The sequence below is a fragment of the Brassica napus genome, chromosome C4 (assembly GCF_020379485.1).
Source record: "Brassica napus cultivar Da-Ae chromosome C4, Da-Ae, whole genome shotgun sequence".
NCBI classification, from domain to species: Eukaryota; Viridiplantae; Streptophyta; class Magnoliopsida; order Brassicales; family Brassicaceae; genus Brassica; species Brassica napus.
Genome location: NC_063447.1, coordinates 50,823,399 through 50,847,550, shown reverse-complemented (window position 1 = coordinate 50,847,550; position 24,152 = coordinate 50,823,399). Strand labels below are relative to the sequence as shown.

General features: G+C 31.4%; 2 protein-coding genes across 2 annotated transcripts; both read right to left on the bottom strand.

The window, feature by feature from the left end:
- Positions 1 to 2,065: 2,065 nt before the first annotated feature.
- On the bottom strand, positions 2,066 to 7,990 carry LOC106446690 (potassium channel AKT1). Its single transcript, XM_048756440.1, has 11 exons — positions 7,651 to 7,990; positions 5,066 to 5,422; positions 4,942 to 4,999; positions 4,543 to 4,860; positions 4,207 to 4,452; positions 4,025 to 4,123; positions 3,889 to 3,921; positions 3,614 to 3,799; positions 3,327 to 3,521; positions 3,158 to 3,233; positions 2,066 to 3,085 (listed from the first exon to the last, which is right to left on the bottom strand). The coding sequence occupies exons 1-11, from the start codon at positions 7,821 to 7,823 to the stop codon at positions 2,244 to 2,246; spliced, it is 2,583 nt and encodes an 860-aa protein (XP_048612397.1). The 5' UTR covers positions 7,824 to 7,990; the 3' UTR covers positions 2,066 to 2,243.
- Positions 7,991 to 16,389: 8,399 nt separating this feature from the next.
- On the bottom strand, positions 16,390 to 18,602 carry LOC106446691 (stromal cell-derived factor 2-like protein). The gene is made up of 6 exons (XM_013888466.3): positions 18,065 to 18,602; positions 17,846 to 17,986; positions 17,261 to 17,401; positions 17,009 to 17,058; positions 16,786 to 16,915; positions 16,390 to 16,650 (listed from the first exon to the last, which is right to left on the bottom strand). Exons 1-6 carry the CDS (start codon positions 18,170 to 18,172, stop codon positions 16,564 to 16,566), a joined length of 657 nt encoding a protein of 218 aa, XP_013743920.1. The 5' UTR covers positions 18,173 to 18,602; the 3' UTR covers positions 16,390 to 16,563.
- Between the last annotated feature and the right edge of the window lie 5,550 nt (positions 18,603 to 24,152).

Sequence of the window (24,152 nt, the reverse complement as noted above, 5' to 3'; positions counted from 1 at the left end):
CGGCATATATTTCTTCACAGTCTCCTGTTCTGTACCCTAAATTTTCACAGTTTTGTATACATGCTTGGCTGGCCTTACAAGGTGGTCTCCTTTCCGGACATATACGGATTTTTCCTAATTGGGAAAGCAAAAAATTGAAATGATCAATTAATTTCTTATGTAGAACACTACTACACAGTTTTTTCTCCAACAATAGCTACTCTAGTACACAGTTTATTTATTTAAGAAAAATTAAATTTGAAAAAAGAAAATTACCTGAAGCCATTGGTAAAAGGATAAGCGTAGATACCATCAATGAAAATAACAAAAGAGATGAAAACTTGTTTGTTGCCATTTCTTATGATTTAGAATATGCAACAACTATTTTTCTTCTTCTGTAAATCCTTCAATTATATAAAACCAATTAAAAGGTAAAGATCCAACTGGAAAATTAGAATTAACAACGTCTAGTATAAGATGAGCATATGTTGTCTTTTCAACATAATACACAAATTTAATTATTTATTTACCTTATGTCTTTGCGGTAGTTACAAATAAATTATTATGGTGTTATATATATATATATATCTTAAAGTTATTTCACACAATGCAAGTAATTTGTATCATGTAATGAGTTTTCCATTAACATAAATTTTGACTGTGAAGTTGGTTAACAGAACTCATAATAAAGTTGAAGAAACATTTCAGAATCTACATTATATTAAAATAAAGTAATTATTTTTATATATTATTGACAATTATACTAGGACCATTTAATTAATTACTTAATATGACATTTTAATTATTTACACTAATTAATCAAACATATAATATTTATAGAAAATCTTAATAATCAATAAAATATTAAAAATAAATAAATTTTAACTTTATTTTAGTTATAACAAAATTTGTTGAGAAAAGCTACCAAAATCCTACAAAAGTTTAAATATCTTTGTTATAAAATAATATATTAATTTCATAACTAATAATATATTATTATTATAAATTTATGTTAATTAAAATGTTATTATATAAAAAAACTCTTGCTAATTTTTATATAAATATTATTATTATAATCGACATATTATATTATAGTCTATATTTTATTAAAATAGAGTCATATTTTTATCTACTGTTGATAAGTCATAATACGATCATTTAATTAATCTCCTAATATGACATATTTGATTATTTACATTAATTAATCACATATATAACATTTTTTATAAAATATTAAATATTAACAATAAATAAATTTTAAATATAAATTTGAACTTTATTTTTAGTTATAACAAAAGAATTTGAGAAAATATCTAACAAAATTAACTAAAAGTTTGGATTTTTTATTATTAAATAATGCATTAATTAATTTCTTAATTAGTAAAATAATATTTTTATAAATTTATGTTAATTAAAAATTATTATAAAATATTGCTATTTTTATAAATTTAATAATTTTAGTGGTAATGTTTTCAATAGAATACCTCAAAAAAAAATGTAAGAGTATAAAAGAGAATGATTTTTTTTGTAGAATATATCAAAGAAGAACTTTTGAAATATTTTCTAAAAATTTTGAGTCATATGTCAACATATAATTAATTTCATCCTTTTAAATAAAGTAATACTTATATTTTACAAAAGTATTAAGATAATATTATTTTGTATTTGAAACACCTATTTGGAGATATTACCCCTTAAAATTGCTCTAAGACAGCGGTGAAGAAGAATCCTCAAAAAAATCTCAGTGAAACAACAGGGAATAGAAAAAGAAGATACAAACCCACGTTAACTATTTTCTTGGTTGAATCTTCCGCTGGAAAAGTATATTGTTTCTTTGATTAACATGACGAACTGACCTCATCTTCTGCCATTTGTCTTTACTTCATTGGTTTTCTCCTTTTCTTTGTAACTGATCAACAAAAATAACCCAGCAGCTTCTTTTGTCACATGCTCTTGAGTCTTGAGACTAGTTTACTCTCCGCTGTTTTCCTGTAATATATTTTGATGTACGTGAAATTTATTTATTTATCTTTCTGGTTTGGGATTTAGATGCACCGACAAACTCGAGGCTTTGCAGAAAGAGGAAAATACAAAGGGCTCTCTTCACATTCACATTCATAGAAACAAGATGTCAATGGTCAATGGTCGATCCACATTTACGCAATCTTTATCAAGGCTCAAATTCATTTTTTTTTTTGAACAATGCTTTTAAAGCAAACGTTATCAATTTGCTCATTACAAGCCATACAGAACTTGGATGTCTTCTAGGAGTGGCTAGAATCAGTTGCAAAGATGAGATGATCTCCATCTCTTATAACATCTACATCATCAATCTCTGCCATGTTCTGATCTTTGCTCATAACTCTGGCAGCAACAATACCAAACTTGCTGGAACCCAATTCTAGCAACTCCTTGAAACTCCCTGGAAGCAGCACCAGCTTCACTGCTACCTCATCTTTCTCCTTACAACTAATCGTCACCCTCACCTGGTTCACGACTCTGCTTTCGTCCACCGTGGCTAGCCCGTTCTTTTGCACGTTTTGACTAGCTAATATCCCAAACAACGAGTTATCAAAGTTGTTTGTTTTCCGCCTTGGCCTTGTTTCCGTGATCCTAAAAGACACCTCTCTTGATGGAGGGCGGATGTTAGGTTCACTAGTACCTCTTCCTAGGAATCGTCTCGCGGTTTTGAGTATAGGAACCGAGGCACTCGACTCAATATGCGTCCTCTCATTTTTCTTTTCTCTGAATAATGCTTTAATCTCCTCATGCCCTTGTTGGTCTGCGAGATCCTTGGCCGTCCAGTTATGCATATCTTGTTTGTTAACGTCCGCACCTTGCTCGAGGAGATACTTAACCATTTCGATATTCCCTTCACATACAGCAGCATGGAGTGCAGAGGTCCCTGTGGCTCTTGGACGGGTAACATCTCCACCATGTCGAACTATTTCTTTTAGTAGCTTCAAGTTGCCTTGTTCAGCCGCTGTGCATGCAAAATGACCAACATCCCCAGCCTCTATGGTAGCACCATGTTCCAACAGTACTTTTACAATTTTCTCATGCCCTTCCACCATTGCTTCCCATAGTGGTATATTCCCTTCCGCGTCTGCATTTACATTATGGTTTCAGCAATATAATCAATATACAAGTATCTTGAAAAATGTTTTTCCGCAAGTACCTCTACAGTTAGGGTCTGCATGGTACTCCAACAAATGAAGCACACAGTTGAGACTTCCTTTTGATGCTGCTATATGCTGTTTCAAGACAAGAAAAGAAAGGATCTAAGTTATATAGACTCCAGAGAGCTTAGATGCGGAAAAAAATTAAAAGTAATGAAGTTCACTGACCAGAGGCGTTCTGCCATTGTTATCTGATTCATTTGGATCTTGTCCTCTCTTTAGTAACTGATGTAAAAGCAAATCATCTTCTCTCATAGCAGCGAAGAATAAGTTGATAGGAAGATCCAGTTTACCCTTTGCAAGCATGTTCTCTGTCTCCAATAGAACACTCGCCATAACCGGATCATTCATCTCTTTTAAATGCTGCTCTCAAAGATAGAGAGTTAAAACCAGTAAATAGTTGTGCAAATTTCAAGTATACTCTTAACACTTATAAAATATATATTTGCTCTTACCTGAAGTAAGTTATTCATGATTATGGTACCATCTCCAACATTAGCCTGAATGATATTCAAGAAAGTTGTACGGTTCATACGCAATAGTTGGCACAGCCGTTTTGTTCTCACAGTAAACAGTTGTGGTTTGTAACACAACACACCTATCTCCCCTATAATGTCTCCAGTTTTAACCTCCTTCACAGCCTGAAATTCTCCATATAACCACTCTTTATGAATTCTCAACTCCACTCTTTATAAATAAAAAAAGTAATAAACATAAAATGCTGACTTACATTTTCTGTTCCACCATCTTGAACAACCAAGTCCTGTACCATAACAAAAGTGTACAAAGAGGTAAAATCATCTTGCATTCTTATAATATATATTTCTATTCAACAAACCGTAGAGAGTTTTGTAAAAGATTATTACCGCAGTACCGTTCACAAGGATGTAGAAATCTGTTGGCGCTTCGTTCTGCAAGATTACATCTTCTTTTGGTGGGAAGTACTCTGCTTTCATTTCTGAGACCTACATGTAAGAAATGAGAAGAAATGAAATGAATGAATCTTTTAAATGGGATAGGAGTATATATGCTTTTTAAATAGTTTTACCAGCTGGAAAAGCAAGTCGTTGGATACTCCGCGAAAGAGGTAGACTTTATCCATAAGAGAGTAGAAAAGGAAGTGTGATATGCTCGATCTAATTGCTTTTGGGAGTGCATCAAGGGTCTCTTGCTGTTGCAGCCCCTCCGAGTCTGTCCGATACTTCAAGCATAAATGTGCAAGCATCTGATCTTGCAAACGAGGTGGTAAATGGTTCCTACGAGCGAAGTTTGAAGCAGCTTGTATTGTATCTCTCTAGACAAAAGGAGAACCAAGTTTGAGGTTTCTGTAATAGCCTCGTGTAATTATTATACATCTAGTTAGGTGATGAAAATGATAACTTACAAAGTTTCTTGTTCGACTTGTTCCATGGACTACCAAATTGGTCATGTTACCAATCAAGTATGCTGTTAACCCGAGGTTGAAGAGCATATAGAAAATGTCAAATATCATTTCCTTTGTGTTCACTGGATGCAAATCACCATAACCAACAGTGGTTAGAGTAGTGATGGACCAGTACATGGAAGTCACATATCGCATCCACAAGCTTTCGTCATGGAAGTTCGCGTTAGATGCTCCAATCCAGGTCTTTGCTGGGTCATGGTGCCGTGCGGCGATAAGGTAATAGAAACATGCAGCACAATGAACCGCAAAAATTGTAACCTGCAAGATTCTCCAACTAATGAGTTACTCGAGAGTAGTGTGGTTTAAGTAAATGAACATTTTATGTTTTGATGATCTTACACAAACGAGTTTTGCACACCGGACCCAAAAATAGTTGAAGTTGCGATCTTTTTCAAGCCTGTTTAAAGACAATGCCAAGGTTCTGATAAGAGAAGGAAATAATAAAAGGTTATTGATATATTACCTGGCAAAGAAGGCACCGACTCTGCGAACACGCCAAAGCCGAAGCATGTTAAATAATCCGTAAGATTGGGATGAGATTTTCATAGCCACCTCAGAGGGGATAGTTGATATGAGGTCGAGGACGAACCAAGAACGCAAGTACTTGAAGGCAATCATTTTACGATCATCGACGAGGAGGTAAGTTGATTTATCAAGGTAACCAACAAAGAACGTCATGATGATATCGATCGCAAAGAATCCATTCACAATGTTATCGGTGATAGAGAGTGGTGGCCTTGGCTTTCTCAAGAACCCAAACTCAAAAGGGGAAACCCATGCAGTATAAACCACAAGAACCACTAGGAAAGCCTCCCATATCCTGCATTCAACACGTCCATTTTCAGTATATTAATCAATAATCATCATTCCATAGTTTTCGTTATTGTTTGGTAGCCTCAAAGTGTTATTGTTTGATGATGCTATGAATATGAAACGTGAATTAGAAGTATTTCTACTTTTTATTACGTATGTTTCAGATTAATTGTCGTTTTAGACTTCGACATACACATTAAAAAAATATTTAATTTTGTATATTTACTAGATAAAAACATCATTAACAATACACCTAACCACATTTCAACCGATAAAAAATATATATTAAAATATAAAATCAATAAATTTTGTATTAAAATTATAAAACGACACTTATTTTGAAACAAAATTTTACCCTAAAACACAAATAATCTGAAATGGAGGGAATAACTTATTTGCACAGTTTGCATCCGTTGTTGAAATCAAAGCATTGAATTCTGCACATTCACTATATCATTTATTATTTTCCCCACATTCACGTGTTCATTCACGTGTTATGGTCAAAAGCAAAGGAGCTTTAAGCCAATTATCCAACCAACCAATGTGATAAAGAACGCTTTGAATTTTCTACATTTGCCTTCGCATTTATAAGATCTTGTTTGTTGACTGTCAAACGAGAACGATAGGGAACTAGGATTTGAATATTCTAAATATTGAATAAAAAGGAGCTACAATTGTCTGGTAAATCAAATAACAAAAAATGATTATACTATAATCTCTTTTCTAAGAGATACAAAAAATAATAAAGAGAAAATAATCCAAAAAGCTGTGCAACTTGACAAAGTTAAGCAAATAGATATATTTTGACATAAAGTAACATCTGTACGATATATTATAATTTACGAAAAAGTACAATGTTATTGTGTTATTTATTGAAATCTTTCAAATATATTTATTTGTAATCAAATTGTAGTGGAGCAGCAGTAGTTCTCACTTAAAGAATAGTTACCCTTGATAGAATTTAGGTTTAATTAGTTCTATCAAGCTTTAGAATAAAGCTTATAGGCTATAGCCATCTTATTTAACAATTTAATTCACTAAGCAAATCAGTACTTTTGGGAAGAAAATACATGTATATTATTACACATCATTAAATTTATTATGTATACTATTTTTTATGTTTACATCACATATTTTTGTTACTATAAATTATATATTACTAACTTGAAACTATTAAATATTCCTTCTGTTTTTAAAAGATGCATATTCTAGACTTTTAACATATATTAAGAAAACTCATTAAATATACTTTTTTTTTTTGTGAATAACAATTTTTCATAACTTTAAGCCAATAAAAATTTAATAAACACCATTATTTTTTTTTAAACTTACAATTTTTCATAAATTTATACATTGAAAAAGTAAAAAATGTATCTTTTTAAAACAATTTTTTTTTTCAAAACATACATTTTTTAGGAACAGATGGAGTAGTATGTATTACTTGCGTACCATAGCTAATATGAAATACATATAACTTTACAAATCATGTAAATGTATAAAAATAACTATGTGTCATTCTAATTAGTATATTAATATATAGATTAGACGGAATTTATGTTCTAAATAGAATGAAAATTTCTTACTTCATCATAAAATGTTAATATATTTACAAAAAATATATTCGTTTTTTTATACTTTTAAACATGTTAGATATAGAAAAATCTAAATTCTAAAATGAAATTACAGATTTTTTATTTGTCAACGAAATTACAGATTTAAATTATCATATTTTAAGAGAAGGAAAGTAATTAAAATGAAGAGAGAATAAATTTAATAATAGATATATTTTAAAAAGAAAATAAACATATAGAAATAAGTAAAAATGATTTCAGATGCTCAACCGTGTATATCACCAAATGTTAATATATATTACACACTATATTCTAACCATCCCACTATTATGATTATTTTATTAATTATAGCTCTAATGTGGTTGTATTGTTGTTATCTTATATACTAAATTTGTTTTGTATCGTTGTTTTATACTTTTTGGTCGGCCGTCCAAAAAGAGTATTACGTGGGTGTATGATTACTTTTCTTAATTTATAGTATTACTTTTATTCCCATCTAATCTAATTATTAAAAGAATTACAACTCCAACAAAAAAATTGTTCTTAGCTAAGAAAATTGAACTTTGGTATGTCCGATCCTCGGAAATCAATGAATAATAAGAATCAAGTCAACTGTACTTATGAAGAACAAACAAGAAGTGGTAAAAAGACAGAGAGACCTGACCTGTATTGATGATTGTAAGGAGACACGACGAATCTCTTTAGCTTAATTCGTCGGTTGCTTCTAGCTCCAAGTGATGGTAAGATTCCAGTAGAAAGACTGAAATGACTACTCTCTCTCGAAAGCTGTTCGATCTCATCTATCTCGTGTCTCCCTCTACTCCTGAGACTCCCCATGCTTTTCTTTCTTCTCTACCGATCTCTCTCTTTCTTGACCGATCTTCTCTCTCTCCCTCTCTCTCTCTCCCTCTCAGGACTGTTCTTTTCTCTTCATGACTCTTTTCTCTGCAGGTCTCTGTATAAGAGGCAGAGTACGTGTTAATATTGGGTGTGCCATCTCTGACCTTGTATATATCCCTTGATTTTCAAGAAAATGTGGCTGCTTTCTGTATCAATAGGACCCACCATCACGTCTTAGCGTTAATAACTGTTGTTTTCTCTAATCGTAATTAAATAAAATAGAATATCCCTTTTTGCCTAGTAGTAGTAAAAGCTGTATTACGATGATATTAAAAACATTGGAGGAAAAAAGATAACAAAGAAAATAATGGACGAAAGAAGAAGAGTTGACTTAAACGGTATTGTAATAAGTTCAGCAGCTGGACAGGTTGAGATCAGCTCTTATTGCTTCTCCACGATCAAAATCTGCCAACCGACTGCAACTGTTCTTAATTAGGTACACCTTCCAAGTAAGTATCTACCATTTATAGACATGTACACCATCCCCTTTGGGCAAGAAAAGCTAAAATGATCGACAAGAATCTTAGAAACCTGATAACATCTCTTCGTGAGGTGAAGCGACATGGCTTATTTTGTGGTTTGGCACACGCTCCAACATAAACTAAAAGCGTTGAAAATACATAAGCTAAAAGAAGAAACTGGCATGCTCTGTCTTTTGGGAGGGGGTCAAAAGGCCTCTATTTTTTGTTCTCAATTTTCAAGTTTTAAATTCAATTTCAAACTCAGATGCACATAACTGTACACACAGTTTTTTCTGTATTTGATCAGTAACATTAAAGTTTTTTTAAAGAGTTGACTAAAATGAACCCAATCATCAGGATTACTAATTATATTGTTTGATTGACCTATACAACAAAACAAATAAATCAATGTATTTTAAATTATGTTAGCTGATTAAAATATAATTTTCACTTAATTGAAGTAAACATTTAATTTTTTCAAAAGATACTTTAGGTTTTTTATCTTGCCTAACTATTTTAAATTTGGTTGCTTTTTTATTTCATTTTTTTGTTACATTTTGAGATGAAGGAAAAAGCGATAGGCCATCATAAAAACCAACGTATTGTTGATTTGTTGGAACTTGAATTTTGACAAAATGGGTTATGCTAACTTTCCGGCGACTTTTTTGGTGAAGTATGTCACCTAAATGATTAGATTTTAGAGTCACTGGTAATGAGGATTATAAGATAGCGCATTTATTTTCCAAAAGTAAAGTTAAAAAATGAATGGGAAATGTATATAAAAGTGAAAAGTTTGGAAAGATTATAGTCAAACTCTGATTAACTAAACACCAAAATGGAAGCCTGCTTCCATATTGGTTATGTGAGAAAGAAAAACCCTAACTATATTACGGAGTAATTTCAATCCATGTTTAAAATATGCATGAAAGAAATGTGGACTACATACACGCAGCTTGGCTTTGCTTGGGGTGGGTCCTAATATATGAATGTGAAAGAAAAACCTTAACTATATTACGTAGTGAATTTCAATCCATGTTTAAAAGATGCATGAAAGAAAAACCTTAACTATTTTGGTTATGTGAGAAAGAACCTTAACTATATATATTACGGAGTGAATTTCAATCCACGTTTAAAAAATGCATGAAAGAAATGTGGACTACATGCATGCAGCTTGGCTTTGCTTAGGGTGGGTCCTAATCTAGATGAATGTGAATTTTAGACCCAGGAAAAAGTTTTTTTATAGGACAATTATTTTTTTGTTTTTTCAACAATATTTATTTAGTTTTTAATAGGAGAATTTGCTGAAGAAACAATTTTCAACAATAGGTGCATTTTGACGATATTCACCACTAAGCTAATATACGACAACTTGAGAATAGCAAAATGCATCTACCTCTCGAGGGCCCATTTCTTGTGCTGATCGTATTCAGGAAATTTAAGACGTAGAGTCAGCTTCATTAGAAGCATTAAATCTATATATATATATAAAGAATGGTTTCCTTCACTCCTAGATCATCCACATCAGATCTCATGTCATTAATTCGGAGTCTGTGGTGACGACACGTGTCACAGTCAATCAAAATTCAATGTTTCATTAATTCTTGAGTTTAATGAGTTTTATGTGTTTACTACGGTCCAAATACATATTCTCTAAAAAAACTGTATATGAAACTTAGGGAAAGTGGCTGTCGAGCAACAATTCTCGTTCAGCCAACTGTCAATAGAAATCCAACCGATGACGAACGATTCCGATCAATATCAGTTGGAAGCCAAATAGACTTCTTTAATATGGTGCCGTTACGGAAATTAACTTGGTTCATGCATCTTTATTAACATTCACATTAATACCTACTCTCTACTTCTCACACGATTTCACATTCAATGAATCCCTTTATCCATTCTTTTGTGTTAATCCTCCATTATAAATACGAAGGTTTTTTTCCAACAAAATCATCAATTCATTTTTCTTAATAAACAACACAAAATGGTGGTGAAAAAAAATTTGTTAAGCCCATTGTTGTACTTAACGGATTGTGAAAGAAAAGTGATAAAAAACAGAAAAATGAGATGAGAAACAGAATAAACAGAGAGAAAAGAGGAAGACGATAGAAGAGGGGAAATGACTTTTTTAGTGAACATTTTCTTTAAAAGATCTATTTATCTTTAGCTCATAATAATTTCCAACATCTTGGTGTTGATTTTTCATTACTGTGGCTCCCTAAAAGGTTGTTGGCTCTGATCTCAAAGATACAACAGTTAGTGCAGACACTTATGGATATAGAATCCTATGTATGCATGATTGTGATTTGTGAGTATATTTCAATTACATCTTTTCCACACCGACTACTGGACTGTGAATTCTATTTAACTTGGCTGCTTCTGTGTCTCCAAAATTGGCTGAGTTTTGATATATACATAAGATGCATTTTTCTTATTATACTTCTAAGTTTGAGTCTGCATATATCACAATAAAATGAGAACGGTGGACGAATGAGTTGAGTGTGAAATACTAAAACATGTTCTTACATGAAATTGAAGCGTTGTAGTTTTGTCCAAACACTAACTTATGTTTTATTTAGAACACTTACTTCCCATAACATATATACTCTCTTCTCGACAAATGACACATGCTAACCTAATAAAAAAAACAATCACAGCATTGACACATTTGAAATAAAATTCGTCCAACCGTACCTCCTATTTCGGAAAAAACAACTAGAACTAATACGATATGAGAAACAATAGTTTCAAATATATATATATGAAAATAATGTTTCATTTGACATAAACCTAAAATAATATTTTAGCACATAATTAATAATATAATATCAAAGACATAAATTTTAAAATATTCATAAGAAAAAATATAATCTAAGATTTTTGTATTAAAAATTATTTTACTTATTATCAAAATTATCATAATTACAGTAGAATAAACAAAGAAAATATGTAAAACTATTATGTATTCATGAACATTTTAATATTATGATGATCATGATCTATAAAAAGAATAACAAAACATACACAATAAAAGTTAATATCACTTTAAATTTTAAGTAAGCTAAACATTTTGAAATACTCTTTAACTGATAAATTTATGTATTTTTGGTTACTAACACGCCCGTAGCATGAATAGAGAGAGAAAAAAAATTATGTTAATAGTAAAAATTAGTTTTTTGATTAATTTTAAATTAAGAAAATATTATATCTCATATACATCTCTTGCAAATGTAAACATAAAACACAAACTACAGATCATATAAAAAATAATACTCTTGATTACAAGTAAATTATATCTCGTCCGACCCTAGTTTAACATGTATTCTTTCGTTTTAGCACCGGGTGACTTTTGGGATCGCCGTGGGATAACCTAGTCTCTCACACCAATTGACTTTTGGAATTGTCCTGGGCTAACCTAGTCTCACACCAATTGACTTATTGAATTATTCTTCTTATTTAAATCAGTAAAATCTACACATACTATCATAGTAAGTTTGATTTAGAAGTCAAGACGGAAAGACCTATCAACATGGAATTGATTAAAACTTCTGCTCATGCCAAAAGTATGCACATTCAGTTTTTGAATTTTCGTTTGGTTGTAGCAAATTAATGAGATTATAATCATGTAAGTAAGTGACTTAAGGTTTATCATGTTTTTTAATAATTAAATTTATATTAAAACAGCAGGATACGGTTTTGATTACAAGCCGACTCGAACAAAATTACTCAATTTAAAGAATTCTAACTAGCTTCGTTCGCCCCCATCACTCCGATGTGTTTTAATAGATCAGACTCCTAATTATCGAGTATCAGTAGCTGTACTCAACCATAGACGATAGCCACACAAAAGTGAGATTCACCTTGTTTCGTCGGATGTCGGGACTTTCCATATTGCCTACAGAGTAGTTGGTGCTTGATGATGTTATCTAAGCTTGCAATCTTAACTGTCTTTTGAAAGCCCAAGTGAACAAAAAGTGGAAAGGTCCAAAATAGCTCTTACCAAAAGAGTATGACCACGCTATACACCGCCTTCGTCGCTAAGAATCAAGAAAAAATCGAGCCAAATCACTGTTTTTTCTTGTCATGTATGTCTCTAAACCGGCAAAGTCAAAGACACCACCACAAAAGATCAAGCAAGCTTAAGTGGCGCCGGTATGTGAGCAATGACAAAATGCTGACACTAAGATGATCAATGACAACACCAGAGTACCGCCTCGGCATTTGTCGCCTTCAAGAACCGAAGAGCGAAATACTAAGCTGAAAGAACCCGCCTCGGCATGTCAACGGAGACACGTAAGCGCTGCGAACCATAGACTAAAGCCAAGGGGAAAGAAGTCCGTGAAGAGGAGGTCCGTAGTGCAGAAACACCAAAGAAGCCATCGAGGAGTTATAGACGACCGCCTGTCAAAACTTCCCCGAGCACCTACACCGAGGTTTATCATCTTTGAATCAAACAAACTAGAACCCCAAAAACAGAGATTCGTAATAGGTAACATGTAGTTTATAGTAGGATCTTTACTCTAAATTTGCTCATAATCTTCCAACTCACATGATTTTTCCGTTTAATACAGAAAGTTAATTGAAAAACATCTTGATTAGGGGTGGGCGTTCGGGTATCCGTTCGGGTATTTCGGTATAGAGGTGTAGAACTCGTTCGGGCATTTCTGTACTTCAGGTCGGGTTCAGATATTTTTACTTCGGTTTTGGTTATTTCGGATCGGGTTCGGATATTTAGATTTTGAAAAAACAAAATTAAATTTTCATTTCTCAAATTTCTCGTATTTAAAAATATAACTTTCACTTAACTAATTTTTTTATTTTTAATAGATTGAATGGTTAATAGATTTGGACATAACATTTTGAAACTAAAAAGACATTAATTTGGTTATTGTTTTTAAATTTTGGATGTAACTTTTTGTTAATTTTTGAAATAAAAAAATTTGACATGTATTTTAAGTGAGTAGCAAATATTTTTCTTCGTAATTGTATGTATATCATATGAGCTTAAAATATGTGTAGTATCAATATAAATATTTTATATAAAATAATAGATATAAACTAGAAATATAAGGTTAATTATACATATGTTCGGTTATTTTTGGATATCCATTCGGGTTCGGATATTACCCGTTCGGGTTCGGATATCCAATCTCTCATAATTCAATATCCGTTCGGATATTCTTCTACTTCGGTTCGGATTTCAGTTCGGGTTTTTCGAATCGGGTTCGGGTGCCACTTCGGATATTGGGTAAAGTGCCCATCCCTAATCTTGATATAGATGTTTTATATAGATTTTCATATGCTTTTAACATTTCTTTCTTCAATATGTTTTTTTGTTAACTACAAGAAGTAGGGCTGGGCAAATAAACCGAACCCGAAAACCTGAACCGAATTCGATCCGATAAAAATGAGTCCAAACCGATCCGAACCCGACGTAAATATCGAATGGATCTTGTTTTGTGGTATTTCGGGTTATGGGTATTATCCGAACCGAATCCGAATCTAAATGGATATCCGATAGAACCCGAAACATTCAAAACCTCGAAAAGATCTTGTACCAAACATGATCTCAATTCCTAATATGTATCCAAAATACACTAAGAAATATTGAAAATCTAAAATACTTATCTATTAGGTTGATGGTTGAAGATGGCCGTTCAATCTTGAAGTATTTAGTTTTAGATTTTGTTTTCGTTAAACAATGTTTCTCATTTCATGAGAACTTGGTTTTCGTTTTATATTTTTATTTATTTGGTTTTCTTTTTATCAGTAAATATGTTTACTTTTCGTTTGATTTTGAATGATCACGGTTGATGTTGCTTATTTTTTGAATCGATTTTACTTAAGGTTTGGTTACAAAATAGGTACAAAACAGGTATTTTAAAACTGAAGAACCGATTTTACTCATGTTTTGGTTATGAAATAGGTAAAAATCAGGTACTTTTAAACCGAAAAACCGATTGGGACCCGAACCCGAAAGTATATTGGGTTGTACCGGTTTTTTTAAGATTTACTAACCCCGACCCGAACCCGATAGAACCCGAACCGGCCCCGAACCGAACTTTTATATAATCCGAATGAGGCTGATTTTGATAAACCCGAAAAACCGAAACCTGATTGGATAAAACCGAAACCCGATTGAAACCCCGAATGCCCATGCCTAACAAGAAGTTTGAGCCTTGGACCCCAGTTTTCCCCGTGATCCGGAACAAAACTTTGATGATACCATTTATTAATGGCGTAAATCACTCTTCACACCGGGTTTCAAACGAGGAACACAGCAACATCAACGCCTACCTTAAACCAACTGGCCTACCGTGTCCGATGGTGCTTCCAGAGGCGTTTCTTGACGGAGCAAAATGAAATCTAGGCCTTGGACCCCCATTTTCTAAAGGTTCCATTGAAAAAAGAAATATGTAGTTAATGTTTTTTTATCACAATGACAGTTTCATATACACGGGAAATGTGCAAATGAAGAATGGAAAAAGATAACAACAATACAAAATTATAATGGGACCTACAATTAATATTAAAAATAAAATGTATTTTTTTTAACTTTTTCCATCGACTATTAACTTTGTCTCTCTTCCTCTTTCCCCATTACTTTTAAGTTTTTTTTTTTTTGAGAATTCTCTTTAGCTTTTTCTTTTATGTTCGATAATATTGTGTAGGCCCCCATTTTTTTTCTTGCCTATGGTCTCATGTACTGCAGGGACGCCCCTGGGTGCTTCATCGTTATGTTATCTATCATCTTCACCCTCACTGTAATCTCTTGTTTTCAGCAGATCTTTTGCGCAAAGGGTTTTTAGTCTGGCCATGAAGACCACCAGTTTAGCCCAAACAGCTTCCGGAACAATCACCCTCTGCATTTTGTCAAAAATATAGTTCCAACAGTTTTTTTATCAAAAAAAGTTGCATTTGACGCTAGTGAAACCTTCAATAAAACAACTATGTTTCTTCTTACGTACGCTTTCCAAGTTGCGATCCACACCATATGGAGAGAATGAAACGATAGACGTCATGGGGAACAAGCTCAGAAACGATATTGATAAGAGATCCGCAACCGCATTGACAGTCTTAGAGAAAGTGAGACGGAAAACATGATAAAGCTATGGGGGGTTTGGTTTGCTACTAGATGACTGGTTTCACAATTCTTAGATAGCCTGTGTTAAAGCCAAACATGACACATTCATTATAATGTTTTTTTGATTCAAATAAATTTAACATTCATTCAAAAGAAAAGAAACCTTCAATACACCACCAGAAACAAGCAAACAAAGAAGAACCAGACAAGTGATGAATGTGAAAGAACGGGCGATAGAATATGCAGGGCCTTGGAATGTAGTTATGAGTTATAGCACAAGTCAGTTGCTTCATAAAAGCAGAAGACGGTGGCCAAGAAACCTTTATGAGCGTTTCGGTTTTGATTTTGATCCCTTCATTGTCTTAGTTGCGAAAATTCTTGTATTGAAGCATTTCCCTGTGTTTTTAGTGTGTATTGAAGCATTTCCCTGTGTTTTTAGTGTAATCTTTTATGATGCTTGATTAATTTGGTTTTTATAAAGTAAGCATGGTGATATCTCTGTTGCAATATTCATAAGCTCTGTTATTTTCACAACGCTGCGGCTTGCACCAGCGTCAAGAAAATTACTCTTATCAACCATGGCTGACACAACATCCGCGAAACAACGTAACTTGTTTTTCAGTCGCGCGGCAATCAGTGAAGAGTAAAACGGATGCCGGAAATTTTAGCGTTAGCTACGTCTTGCTTTTTTAGTCGCGCGGCAATCAACAAAGACTGAAACGGCTACGGTCCGTTAGTGTGTTTTTCTGACGCTGACCACAACGTTAATGAAAAGAACAGAGCTATATGCATTTATGTTTTTGAGTTTCATGTATTTAAAACAAAATTATGAGCTGTATGGTCACTGTTGAGTTGTGGACTTGTCAATCGACTCTCGGTGATGTTTGTTTGATGAGAGAAATCGAAGTTTCCAATCACAAACACATAATAATTAAACTCTTAAATAAGGAAAAAAAAAGATCAATGCGAAATACCTACCAAAATAATATGTAAATTCGTGCGACTAGAGATCATCATCAATCGCAGATTAGCAACATACATATATATATATTTCTACTTTTTTGTTTTTGAGTTTAGAGAGTAAAAGATGAGATTCAAAGTCGTCCAGAGAAGTTAACACAACTCCTTCACCTTACTTGCTACTCTCATTAACGGGAAGGTAGACTCCTTCTGCTGCCAACCAAACATTATCAGCCCGCTTCTCCCGGATTCCACAGACCTGTTTACCCAACCAAAAACAAATATCATGGGTTAGATATTGTTTAATATTATATCCAGGCATGAGTTTAAACTTTCAAGACAATTGCCATAAACTTTGAAGACTTAACAAGAAAACATCGGGATTTAGCTATACCTCTTGCTGACCACCGGCTATGCGTTGGTACTTCTTGTCGTGGCTATGGAGGTAGCCACTAGTGTCAATGTGTTGAAGCCTGACTCTTTGGTCTTGTTTCCATATCTTTCCACTACCTTCGATTGTAAGCCTGTGAGCAAATGGTAAGTTATGCGAGTTTTTAGGTGGATGCGAATAGACTAAATAATTAGATCAAATATGAAATAGCTATTAGTATTATTACTTCCAGTGATCCCCAGTATCGGAATTTGAATCATCTCCAAAGCAGCTAACCTGAACAAAGAAAATGGGTTAGCAATAAAGAGAGTGCAATGCAACTACATAATGAAACCGGCACAGAACTTCAGAATCCACATACTACTAGCTCTCTAAATCAATATCCTGGAAGTAGCTGTCTATAGTGTCCAATTGTTTTAAAAAAACTCTTTAAGACAGATCTTTTACATCCATGCTCAGCAGATGAGGGAATACAAACCTCTAAGTTGCCTGAAATAGGGGATGCATGCAAGTGACTGTGGAGCCATTTTCGGGTCTTCATGTGCTGCAATCTGATAGTTGCTCCATTCTTGATAGCATCACCTTGCTTGAATGTCTTCCCAGGCACAGGTTTAACAATCTGTTACAAGATAATGCAATCAGCTCTCCATTACTCCACCATAAGTCATAAACCACTTTTATAAATTAAAAAAACATCACCAAAGTGCACAAATGGGTTCCTAAAGAAATCATTATTTAAACCAGAGCTAGAAATACAAGGGACTTAGAGTGTGAGCTAAAACAGATTGTGCAATATATTCTATGTCCACCCCAGTGTGGGTTTAAGTCACTATTCTAGTTGCGGCTTCCTATGGGCTCTTGGTTCTGGGGCTATTTGGTTTTGCGGCCTAAGGATATTGATATTTCTATTATGAATGTATTTCAATTTGGGTAAAAAACACAAAAACAAAAAGCATTGTGAGAACTTCTCACAATGTAATCTATACGCTAACCAAAAGCTCTATTACTCCATCACAAGATAAGATTACTCCAATCTGATTAAAACTATATGATGTTTGTGTACCCAGTAGCTGTTGGAATCAGTGACGCCAGGGAAGCCAGTAACAGACTGCTGACCACTTCCGGATCCGTAAGGCACATCGTGTGAATGCAGACGGAACTTAGTCTTCTCGTGCATCAGCTTAATCGCGCTCCCATAAGTTATCTGCCATTGGAGTTAAAGCATTTATGCATCTGATCAAACCACAATTCGTATTCGATTAGAGAATTCGAAAAGCAATACCTCGACACCTTCTTTACCGGAAGGTGCGGCGGAAGCAGGGGTGTAGCCGGAATCGGGATCAAGGCTCAGGTAAAGGAAGAGAGCGAGGCAGAAGAATCCCAGAGCCATCAGGAAGAGGAGAGCGATGAACCAGTTCTGCTGATAAAAGGGAAATTCGGGGATCGCTTTCCTCGCCGAGGGAGTTCGTAGAGGCGAATCGGAGGAAGGAGGAGGATATGATGAGGGGGGAGGCTTCCTTCTTGAGAGAGCTTGCTGTTTCCCTGACGTTGACGCCACCGTGAAGGATCAGAATGAGATCTCGCCGGAGACAGTGGAAGGAAGGTCGCTGAATCTGTTGGATTCTCGGTTTATGGGCGCGTCTCGGACGTCTTCTACAAGTTCGTTTACGAGACAACACGCACGCTTACGTTCATGTAGCAAATAATAATATTACACGTGTACTTTTAGTGAGGTGGCGCGTTATGAATGGTCCATCAGGTTGCCAAGAGGCAAACCCAAAGCTAAATTGCTTCTCTTGTTTTTCTATAAAAACAAAATAAACTTGAATCCCCAAGAATACAATTTTCAAAATATCTATCTTATTGAAACAGAATCCTATCTCTACCTAACTTTTTTTGTTTGTTTGTAAGTTTTTAAATTAAATACACCATTCTAATATATAGTTAAATTTATTTTTCTAATTATGAAAAATAACATTATACTAATAAAAATGTGTTTCCAAACAACGCAATAACTAATCTTGCGTCAAACCTTTTTAAACAACTTTTTATTTATCTTTTTTTTAAATTATTTGATTTAAAATTACTCAAATTTTTAATATATTTTTTTTTAAAATAAGTATAACTATTTTTACGGGTTTATATACTACAAACAAGTTGACAATAAAAGATACTACAAAAAAATCATTTCATATAGAATTAATTAAATTAATAGATTTTTTTCATAAATAAAAAATTTCATTCCTTTAAACTTAATAAATATTAGATTTTTATTCTTAAATCGTTTTATTTTTATGAACATATAATTATACATTCGGGATTATGTTTGGTTTAAGTTGACATCAAATAGTTTTATACAAATAAAGTATTAGATTCAATAAATTAAGAAAAATTGCCACAAATACCACATTCAGAGTACCACTATTTTTGTTTACGCTAATCATTTTTACACTCACTTTTAATGAAGGGTAAAAAACACTTATACACTTAAGGTTAACTAATCTAGACTTATAATTTAGAGTTGAGGAGTGAGGTGGGTTTTTGAAATGTGAAATTTAGGATTCTAATAAATATATAAATAAATACTTAAAAATATAAATTTTTTCTTACAAAATAGTTTCAAACATAAAATTTTCCCATAAATTAACATCAAATAAATTTTATAATTAAAAATATATTAAATAAGTATATATCAGAGATTTAATCAAACAAATCACAGATATTTTATTAAAACTAATAAAACTGATTGAAATAATTAAAAATTAAGTAATATTTTAGACAATTTTCCTATTTAATATAAAATAATAATATTATTCTGCAACTTTAAAATACACTAAATAAAAATGCTAAAATATTACTTAGCGAAAAAATGTTAAATCGATTAATAATGTAAATTAGATTTTGTTAAAAAATATTTATAGTTTACTATGTACTATTAAAACATAAATACAAAGTTCGACCCAATTTAATTGTAGGTAAAAAAATAAAACAAAACTATACACTATAATATTTGGGGAAATTTTATGTTTACCACTTTGATGATACCACTTTTCATCTTTACTACCAATAAAATGACATTTTCAAAAATACATTTTTCATTAAGTGTCAAAAGACTCATTTACCATTGTTATCTATATATAAAACAAATCATTACTAAAATAAAAAAAATAAAAAAATATTTTTTTTTATGTTTTCGAATTATACTTTTTCAAATTCAAACTTTTTTATAAATTTTTGTTTTGAATTTTTTTTATTTTTTTTCAATTTTGTTTTATGAAAATCGAAAATTGTGTTTGAAACCATTTTTAATTTTTTTTAATATTTTTATATATTAATTAGAATCTTAAATTTCACATTTCAAAAACTCTACCTTACACCTCAACTCTAAATCCCAAGTTTAGATTAGTTAAGCGTAAGGGTATAAGTATCTTTTACCTTTCACTAAAAACGAGGGTAAAAGTGATTAGTGTAAACTTGAAAAATAGTACTATAAATATGGTATTTGTGGCAATTTCCCGTAATATTTGGAAAATTGTCACCAATACTACATTGATGGTACCACTTTTCATGTTTACACTAACCACTTTTACCCTCATTTTTAATGAAGGATAAAAAAACATTTATACCCCTAGGGTTAACTAATTTAGACTTAGGGTTTAGTGTTAAAGGGTATGGTAGGATTTTTGGAATATAAAATTTAGGATTCTAATAAATATATAAATAAATATTTTTAAAAAATATAATTATTTTTTAAAAATAGTTTCAAACACAATTTTCGATTTTCAAAAAGAAATTTTGAAAAAAAATATTCAAAAAAAAAAGAAAAAATTATAAAAAAGTTCGAATTTGAAAAATTATAATTTGAAAATATAGAATTTCTTTTATATTATATAAATAATTATTTATTATATATATAGAGAACAACGGTATAAGAATCTTCTGACATTTAATAAAGAATGTATTTTTGAAAATGTCATTTAGTGGTTATAAAGATGAATAATGGTAACTTGAAAATGGTAAACGTCATATTTTCCCATAATATTTTAGCTTAATAGTTAATGCATTAATATTAGTAAATATACATCTTAAATGTAGCTTAATCATGTAAATATATTTTTAAAATTGGCAACTAACGGTAGAACTATTTATTCAACCATTAGTTCACCTAAATATCTACCTAAACGTCAAGAGAAAAAGAGAGATTTTTTTTTTTAAGTTTCAAGCCGATAGCCGGAGTCTTCTATAGCTCTGACATCGGCTTGTTTGATTCGCTTTACTTTCTATCACTTGGTTTGTTTGATTGTCAATTTATTTTAAATCTGGCAATATTTTTTTATTGTTCTTTTGTATGTTTCTTCCAATGGATTTGGTAAGACAAAAACTTCGGTTCAATTGAACCATTTAGAAAAGGTAATCGACAGATTTACTGCGGATGGTGGCGACGGGTCTTACCGGCTTCAATCGTTGATGGTGATGAAGTTCTTGCTGTAAACTATGGTTACTTCGAAAGGCAGCATAAAATTCTATGGAATGGTAATCTATTTGATTATGTTATTTTCAATAGAGCAATATAAAGACTTATCTCGTCTCGGTGACTCCTGCTGGAGTATTAACAAGAGAGTGGCAATCGTTCCCAATTCAGTTTGAAACGTGGTGTTTTTGGATTAATATGAAGATTATCTCCCTTGATATTTAAATATTCCAGAAGCAAATATGGAGCTTTTATATGAAAAATCTTTGGTTATCCACACGCAAGATAGATTTGTGTTAGTTTACTTTGGATCCCTACTGGTGTATTCCTTTTCTATATTTGTTTTGATCGTTCTCATTGTTTAGAATTCTTTGCGTAAAAGGCTTAATAATACAATCGACAAAAAAAAATATCTACCTAACCAATCAGAGATTGTTTCCAATTATATAATGCCGAGTTTTTTTTTTTTGGTCATCAGCTTATACAGACTCATACTGACTCTGTGAACCACACCGAGCGATCTTGATTCATGTGAACGACGAAAGACGGTTGCTTCTTGACACTACGTGTGTAGCGCTATCCTAATTTCTTAACAACATATCAAATCATTTAAGAGCTAAGATGTAATCTCATAACCCTAATTTCTAACTAATTGGTTGCCATTTGCATATATTTGTATGATAAATTGGTAAATAACTTACCATCACATGTTATTATAGAACCCTTCTTATACGATGTCTAATCTATTAAAACTGAACTACACTTATAAAATAACTATTACTCTACCATTGAATATTAAATTTTTTGTCAATGATATTAAAACAATCCTAAGATTCGGTATTAACTAAACCGTTTATACATTTTCCATTTAAATATAACATGTCTTATTTGTAGCTCACAAACTTTATAAATTCCACAAATTATATGGATATATTAAAAAACATAGCAATTTAACGATTAATGTTGTCACAATATTCTTTACTTCCTAAAAATATTCCTAATATTTATGATATGCTTAATATATAACTTTCGATTTCCTAAAATTTAGTTATACCACAACCGTAAAAGACACCAAATCCCCTATATATCTATACTATCAAAGTAGGATCTTATTGTCCTTTTTATCTTAGCATGTCCTTTCTTTACTAACACTGCATGTTTCATTAAGGGCAATCAAGTAATATTAATAACACATCTATATTGGGCCATTTTTTTCTGATCCAGCCCACTGTCCACATCAGATCTCTCTTGGGCCATTTGGGCCGATTAAGAAATCAGATCCAATTCTCACATTTTTTTTTTCCTTTGGGCCATTGAGTCCAAGTTTAAATAATTTTTTTTCAACCATTCTTAATTTTTTTTCTTTTCTTAATATAATTTAAGCATTCATAAAAAAAATTGATTTTTCATTGAAAAGTATAAATCTTTATTAAAAGTATATAATTTTTTTATTAAAAATATTAACCACATAATAAAATTAATTTATCAGAGTTATACCAACTTAATTCATTAAAAAATAAAATTTAATTTTTTAAACATAAATAGTCATTTAAAATAAAACACGATAAAGAAAGATAAAAAGTTTAAGTCTCTTATAAAATAAAACACAAATATATGAAATATGACATTTACTAAATATTGTCAATTGAAAAAAAAAGGAAAATAAACCCGCGCTTTGAAAGCGCGGATCAAAATCTAGTCTATACTATTAAAGCAGGATCCTATTGTCATAATTACCTTAGGGGCATGTTTCCTTCACTAACATTGCATGTTTCATTAAGGGCAATTAAGTAATATTAATAACAAATCTATATTGGGTCATTATTTTTGGATCCAGCCCAAATCAAATCTATCTTGGGCCATTTGGGCCTATTAAAAAATCAGATTCAATTCTCACCTTTTTTTTTTCTTTTGGACCATTGAGTCTAAGTTCAAATAATTTTTTTTCAACTATTCTTAATTATTATTTTTTTCTTTTCTTAATATAATTTAAGCATTCATAAAAATAATTGAATTTTTTTATTGAAAAGTATAAATCTTTATTAAAAGTATATAATTTTTTAATTAAAATATTAACCCCATAATAAAATTAATTTATCAGAGTTATACCAACTTAATTCATTAAAAAAATAAAGTTTAATTTTTTTAACATAAATAGTCATTTAAAATGAAATACGATAAATAAAGATAAATTTTTTAAGTCTTTTATAAAATAAAACACAAATATATGAAAATGTGACATTTACTAAATATTTGTCAATTGAAAAAAAAAAACAAAAATAAACCCGCGCTTTGAAAGCGCGGGTCAAAATCTAGTATATATATTATTTGAGAAGCATTACAACTTCTTTTTGTAGCCACATGTCATCATTAGAATGATTCTTAGAATCATTAGAGAAATATGTTGGTTCATCTAATTATATAATAAGTTTTTTATTAAACTAACAATAAATTCATCATTAATGTACTTTATTATTTCCTTAAATAAAATTTACGGAATTGCCTAATGTGGCTAAAATATATATGATAATTAATGATTTTGAATAATAAAGATTTGATAAAAAATAGTGTATCTTCTATCATATTTGTTTAATTTTAAGCTATTAAATAAATTAAACAACCACAATAACCATATAATAAAAATTTAGATTTTTATGTATATATTATATTTTGAATTTTTACAAACGGCTATAAATTACTAAAACTGTTAAAAGTCTCACATTCAAATTTTATGATCCATGGTTTAAAATTTTTGTTATGACAAAATACAAATGATTACAAAAATTATATAAGTAAAAAGTCTAATTTAATTAATTAATAAGATTAATATATATATCGTTTTAAATTAAACTATAAACCATATAAAATACAATATTTTAGTTTCAAAATTTACTTTGAA

Excerpts from the sequence above, each read along its gene's own strand:
- LOC106446690 (XM_048756440.1), bottom strand. The coding sequence starts at position 7,823 with ATGGGGAGTCTCAGGAGTAGAGGGAGACACGAGATAGATGAGATCGAA. Across the intron at positions 4,453-4,542 it reads CAAGTCGAACAAGAAACTTT|AGAGATACAATACAAGCTGC; the intron begins GTAAGTTATCAT and ends CCTTTTGTCTAG. Across the intron at positions 4,124-4,206 it reads ACGACTTGCTTTTCCAGCTG|GTCTCAGAAATGAAAGCAGA; the intron begins GTAAAACTATTT and ends TCTTACATGTAG.
- LOC106446691 (XM_013888466.3), bottom strand. The coding sequence starts at position 18,172 with ATGGCTCTGGGATTCTTCTGCCTCGCTCTCTTCCTTTACCTGAGCCTT. Across the intron at positions 17,402-17,845 it reads CTGATTCCAACAGCTACTGG|ATTGTTAAACCTGTGCCTGG; the intron begins GTACACAAACAT and ends ATCTTGTAACAG. Across the intron at positions 16,651-16,785 it reads TAGCCGGTGGTCAGCAAGAG|GTCTGTGGAATCCGGGAGAA; the intron begins GTATAGCTAAAT and ends TTGGGTAAACAG.